Source organism: Rhizopus microsporus (genome assembly GCF_002708625.1).
Source record: "Rhizopus microsporus ATCC 52813 unplaced genomic scaffold scaffold_29, whole genome shotgun sequence".
NCBI lineage: Eukaryota > Fungi > Mucoromycota > Mucoromycetes > Mucorales > Rhizopodaceae > Rhizopus > Rhizopus microsporus.
In genome coordinates this window covers 132,777-137,834 of record NW_019671944.1, presented here as the reverse complement: position 1 = coordinate 137,834, position 5,058 = coordinate 132,777, and the positions used below count along the sequence as shown (strand labels likewise).

General features: G+C 42.2%; 3 protein-coding genes across 3 annotated transcripts; all 3 read right to left on the bottom strand.

Annotated features, from left to right (window-relative positions):
• Positions 1 to 127: 127 nt before the first annotated feature.
• On the bottom strand, positions 128 to 545 carry RHIMIDRAFT_271156 (uncharacterized protein). Its single transcript, XM_023612234.1, has one exon. It carries the CDS (start codon positions 452 to 454, stop codon positions 167 to 169), a length of 288 nt encoding a protein of 95 aa, XP_023461586.1. The 5' UTR covers positions 455 to 545; the 3' UTR covers positions 128 to 166.
• A 2,602-nt stretch (positions 546 to 3,147) lies between these two features.
• On the bottom strand, positions 3,148 to 3,494 carry RHIMIDRAFT_302333 (uncharacterized protein; the record flags this gene model as incomplete). The annotated part of the gene is made up of 1 exon (XM_023614385.1): positions 3,148 to 3,494. One exon carries the CDS (start codon positions 3,492 to 3,494, stop codon positions 3,189 to 3,191), a length of 306 nt encoding a protein of 101 aa, XP_023461585.1. The 3' UTR covers positions 3,148 to 3,188.
• A 135-nt stretch (positions 3,495 to 3,629) lies between these two features.
• Positions 3,630 to 4,841, bottom strand: RHIMIDRAFT_295608 (uncharacterized protein; the record flags this gene model as incomplete). The annotated part of the gene is made up of 2 exons (XM_023614200.1): positions 3,630 to 4,104; positions 4,726 to 4,841. The coding sequence occupies 2 exons, from the start codon at positions 4,839 to 4,841 to the stop codon at positions 3,630 to 3,632; spliced, it is 591 nt and encodes a 196-aa protein (XP_023461584.1).
• Between the last annotated feature and the right edge of the window lie 217 nt (positions 4,842 to 5,058).

Here is a 5,058-nt window from a genome sequence, read left to right as displayed (position 1 = left end):
TTTCTTCTTCTTTATATATATATATATATATAAGGGAGCACTGATGAGCCAGCAGCCCGGATTTTATTTAAAGTCAACTTGATCAATACAATTTATAAAGGAAGTGAGACTGATGCTAGAATGAAGTTGTAAATGATGAGTAGTGTTTAGTGAGAATTAAAACTCCTTAATCAAAACTGTAGCTGTTTTCATGGTGTAAGCGGAATACCATTTGTTCAAGAGAAGCGAGCATCGCTTGGCAAGTGAAATGTGTATCGTAAAATGCCTTTTGCCAATGCGATTGCCATATGACTTGAAGAGTGCAGCCGAGCAGCGATAAAAGCGAAATGCTCGAGACAATTGGGCTGAGAGTATCGGGAGTGGTGCTTATATGAGATACTACAATGGTTAGCATTGACTGTTCAATTTGAGTAGGCGAACAGGATAACCCAGGAAAGAACTTATGGAGAGCCATTGTCCACACCGCGGCTTTGCGAGAACAACTGAAGAAAAAATGAGACGTAGTTTCATCAGCGAAACCATAGAATGAATACAACGTGGAAGGGCATTGATTCGAAATAAAGGCATGTAGGGATTGCTTATAAGAGATTGTTCGATGAGCAAACAATGCCGCGTATTTCACGCTGTTGGAGGGAGTGGTAGTCGCCAAAAAGATGTCCATGAGGCAGAAGACACGTCAGGTTTGTATTGTTTCCGTTCCAAGCCTCGTTATGGCAGTAAATAATTACGGTATGACTGACAACGGACAAGAGGACCAAAGTCATTCACTTCAGAAACACTAGGCCGATAAAGAGGTGTTAAATCTATAGTGGCTGCATTCAGATCAGGTGTAGAAATGTTCTTGGGGATACATAGAAGCAGAAAAACAGGAGACAGTAGAGCTTGCCCTTGGAGCAGTAAAGCAATAGTCTTACGACAAAGCCGTTGAAACCGAGGATACTCGTTAGCTTTTTGCAGACGAAGTTTAGCGATCTGAGGATCATGAACGATAACGTCACTGATCAGAAGCTTGCGTAACCCTGGATTAGCAGGAGACAGCGTTTGCAGAATACTGGGAGGGCTTTCAGTGGGACTTATTAAGGCACAGTGAACCGACATAGCCAAGAAGGTCTTGGCATTCAGGTGCTCCGAAACAGACAATGGCAATAGTTCATCGAAAGCTTGAAAAATCAGTTTGAATGGGTTACTCACGAGTTGGAGAACGCGAGACCTAAGAGAAGAGAACAGCACCGGCCAGAGATGGCTTTTAGGATAGCCACTGATGCCGGTAATAATACGCTCAAGTTAAGGGAAGCAACGTAGAGACTGCGTGGTATGAGATTTGCTGGTAAGAAGCGGAAGCAACCAACCCCACTGTAACGCCGTTTGTTGGACGTGAGGACCCAAGGCCTCTACACCACTATGTTTCCTTAGGAGAGACAGAGTCGCGAAGCTGATCCTTGGAAATCGATAACCATTGAGAAAGGCATTGGCAACTCCTCGGAACCGTTGAAGCTGTGCAGAAGTCAATGGCAAGATACGCAAGGAATGCCATAGTCTGGAAAAAAGCAGCGTGTTCAGACCTGTCACGTGGCTGCGGATCGACAATGATCGCTGAGTGCAAGGTGTAGGCTGTTTGAGCTTTAAGCAATAGCTGATCGACGAATGAATTACGCTGAACTACACTGGTGTAAACGATATAACCTTAGTAAACCAATAGTTGTGGCGACGTTCTGTCGTACCGTGATGTAATTGGTGTAGGAAGTTGCTGTAGACAGTTAGTCCACGTTGTCGAGAGAATACCAGAGAGAGAGAGAGAGAGAGAGAGAACGCTTGAGTCTCCGAATAGTTCAACTTGGCGTTGGAAGAGCGCTCATAAAGCGTGATAGTCTGCAGGAGAGCGGGCATATCATTTGTCGAATTGAGCAAGATCAAAGTGTCATCAGCATAAGCTAGCGCTTTGATCGGTTCAAGTAAGTCCCTGGTAGAAGTGTCCAATAGCCCCCATGAGAAAAATTGATAGCCTTGAATAGTTATATTCGTTGAAAAAGCACGGAGAAAAGGATCGAAAGCAATGTTAAATAAAAGTGGGGAAATAGAATCACCCTGGCGAATTCCACGCTTCTGTATAGATTGCTGCAAAATGTGTCCATTGATATTGATTCTGATTGCTGTGGAAAAGAAGAGGGACGGCAGGCTGGTAATAATTGGGCCTGGGGTTTCAAAGGCTGATATAGCTTGTTGAAGATAATCGGTGTGAATGCGATCATATGCTTTATACTGGTTCAAAAGTAAGCCAACAGCTGTAGAAGACGAGGATTCGGCATCAGCCATGACAGTGTGTAGCAGTTTACCGTTTTCACCAATGAAGCGGCCAGGCATGAAACCGAGTTGATAGGGAGATATTAAACGGTTAATATGTGACATCAGGCGTTCATTTAGAAGATGTGTGAATACCTTGGCATCAGCATTAATCAGAGCAATGGATCTCCAATTCTTGAGATCGGTATAGTCTCCTTTCTTTGATAGCAAGGTCATGCATGTTTCTTGCCAACTCGAGAGAGGGCATCATTATATGCGCGAACTGCAATAGTATTGGCGGTAGCATGGTGAAATATCAGGACCAACGCCTGATACGGGATACCGTCAAGGCCAGGGCTACTGTAGGTTGGACATCGCTTAGCAGCTTCTTGCAGATTAGGTACCGTAAAAGGACGCAACAGACGTGTGCTCTGTGTTTGTGATATTCACAGATCAGACAGAACAGTATTCGAGTTGGCTCATAACGGAAGGGCATGTTGATTGTGGGGCGTACAACCGCTCATAGAAGGCAATACTAACGGCTTGAAGTTGACTTGGGGTGGTGCAGACCTCATTCGTCTCAGAATGCCGTAGTTCTGCGATATACGTTTGTGATAGGCGAGTTGAAGCTGTTCTTTTCAGAAACCCTGCCGAAGGTTCGCCTTTTTCTCATCAGTGTTTACCTGTCTTGAGGGCGGCATTATCCACAGCCTCCTGCTGCAAAGACACAATTTGTTTTTCAATAACGCCTAGGCTATCGTGTAGCACGGTAGGCTGTGCCTTGTACTTAGACAATAATCTCTTACGTTCATTCTGTAACCACTACAATTGCTGTTGGCGCCATTGACTCTGCTCCCGGCTACATCTGAATGCAACTTGTCGCACTTTGGATTTAATGGCTCCCCAAATTAACTGAGAGAAAGAAGCATTCTGGTGTATAGTGCTAGTAGCTTGTCCAAAGCTTTGTTCAAGGATGAGGCAGAGAAAGGGCTTTGTGCCAGGTGAGGATTTATACGCTGGACACCTTTGCCATGGGTGCGAGAAGTGAATTTAAACTTAGTAGCCAACAGTAAGTGATTCGTCCACTCTTGAGACACAAAATCCACTGTAGAGTTGATGAGAGAAACGTGCAGATCAGGTGTAGCGTAGATATAATCAATGATGGACGAAGAAGTTGTGCTCTGAAAGGTAGGATTTCTAGTATCGGCTGTCATGCAGTTAAAGAAATATTGCTGAGCATGACTATGCCAATCCTGCAGGCGACGATCTATGCCTCGGGACAGGTCATAGTTAAAATCCCCGGTCAGAAGGATTCGAGGAAGGTGTCGCGGAGGAGACGACAGAGTTGACTAATCTGTTGAAAAGGACGAGAAAGGAGATAGAGAAAGTAAGCTTTCAAAGAATATGCGATTCTGTGCATGCTGAGGAGGTGCATATGGGTTAACTAAGGTAAAAGGTTCGAACATGCGACGGGTGTGAGAGATCTCGCAAATGATCAACCGCTGATCGACTGTGACTGGTATGGGTGCAACAGTAATGGAGAGATTGAGACACATTTCGCCACAGTGACTAGTCCAAAAGGCGCTTCTAGAGTTGAAGAGGATGTTAAGAGTTGACTGGGTACTTTCATCCTCAGCGCTGGTATCCTGTAAATCCAAAAACTGCAAGTCGTTCTGCTTGTTCAAGTGTGTTGGCAAAGATATCTTGGTCTGTGGGTGAGCTGAATGTTGTTCTGGTGCTGAGATATTGAAGTTGCTCGTACATTTCTGCACTTTCTTGGGCTTGCAATCTCGTCGTTTCTGTCGTATTTGACCATGTCTAGTACTAATCTTTACGTGTAAGATTACATTTGACTTAGTTGCATGTACCTTAATTAGTACTCCGTTTTAAAAACAATCTGGTTTGGAAATGCAAAAAATTAGAAAAACGTAGTACGAGTAAATTTTGGCGCTTCCAAATGACAGTAGCAAAAGACTACTTAATGAAAATATGAGCTTTTCCATCCCTTTTCTCTCCATCAGTTTTACTGCTGTTAACTGATAAAAAAAAAATGTTCATTAATTTATCAAACTTTAAGTATGTATTATCCTATAGTTATCAAAGACAATTTACTAATAGAAATAAAAAGCTGTCTATAAAAAGCACAAAAGTCTCTGTTTCTAGTTGTTTAAATTTCAAATCTAATTTCTTTTTGCTATAGGCTCTTCTTCTCACTTCTAATAAAAGGATAAAACAAAGACGCATCATTTATTTTATTTTATTCTATAAATTTACACATGTACTAACAACGGCCACAATTACAACCAATATCTCAGTTTTTGTAAGTTTATGTATGGTAGAGACGAGCTGATATGCGTCCACTTTCCAGTTTTTGAAGTCTGATACAAATCTTTATTGATTTGTTCAGACTTACTCTATTCTCTATTATTGTGCTTATGAATGGACCGTTTGTAGCTCTTAAAGTTACCCTTAAGTTGAGTTGAAGGTATTTTGTCCAAAGTTTGGAGAGTAGCCAAAAGGAACTCAGATCCTTGGTATCTCTTCTCTTGCTCTTGAACCATTGCTCGTTCAAATTCTCTATCGTTGTTTTAATTTGTCATTTAGGATCCTTAAATCAATTTTGAAAGTATCCTGCATAATCAAGTGGACATCACTCCTAAAAAAGTATTGAGTTTGCTGTTTAAATTAATATATAGAACGGGATCTTACCATTTAAGCCGTAGGCGTGAGCTATACACTCTTTCCGGAAAGTAAATTCGCCTGTGACCGAAAATAAAT

Bases quoted from the DNA above. Each gene is read 5' to 3' on its own strand.
- RHIMIDRAFT_271156 (XM_023612234.1), bottom strand. From the start codon at position 454: ATGGCTCTCCATAAGTTCTTTCCTGGGTTATCCTGTTCGCCTACTCAA.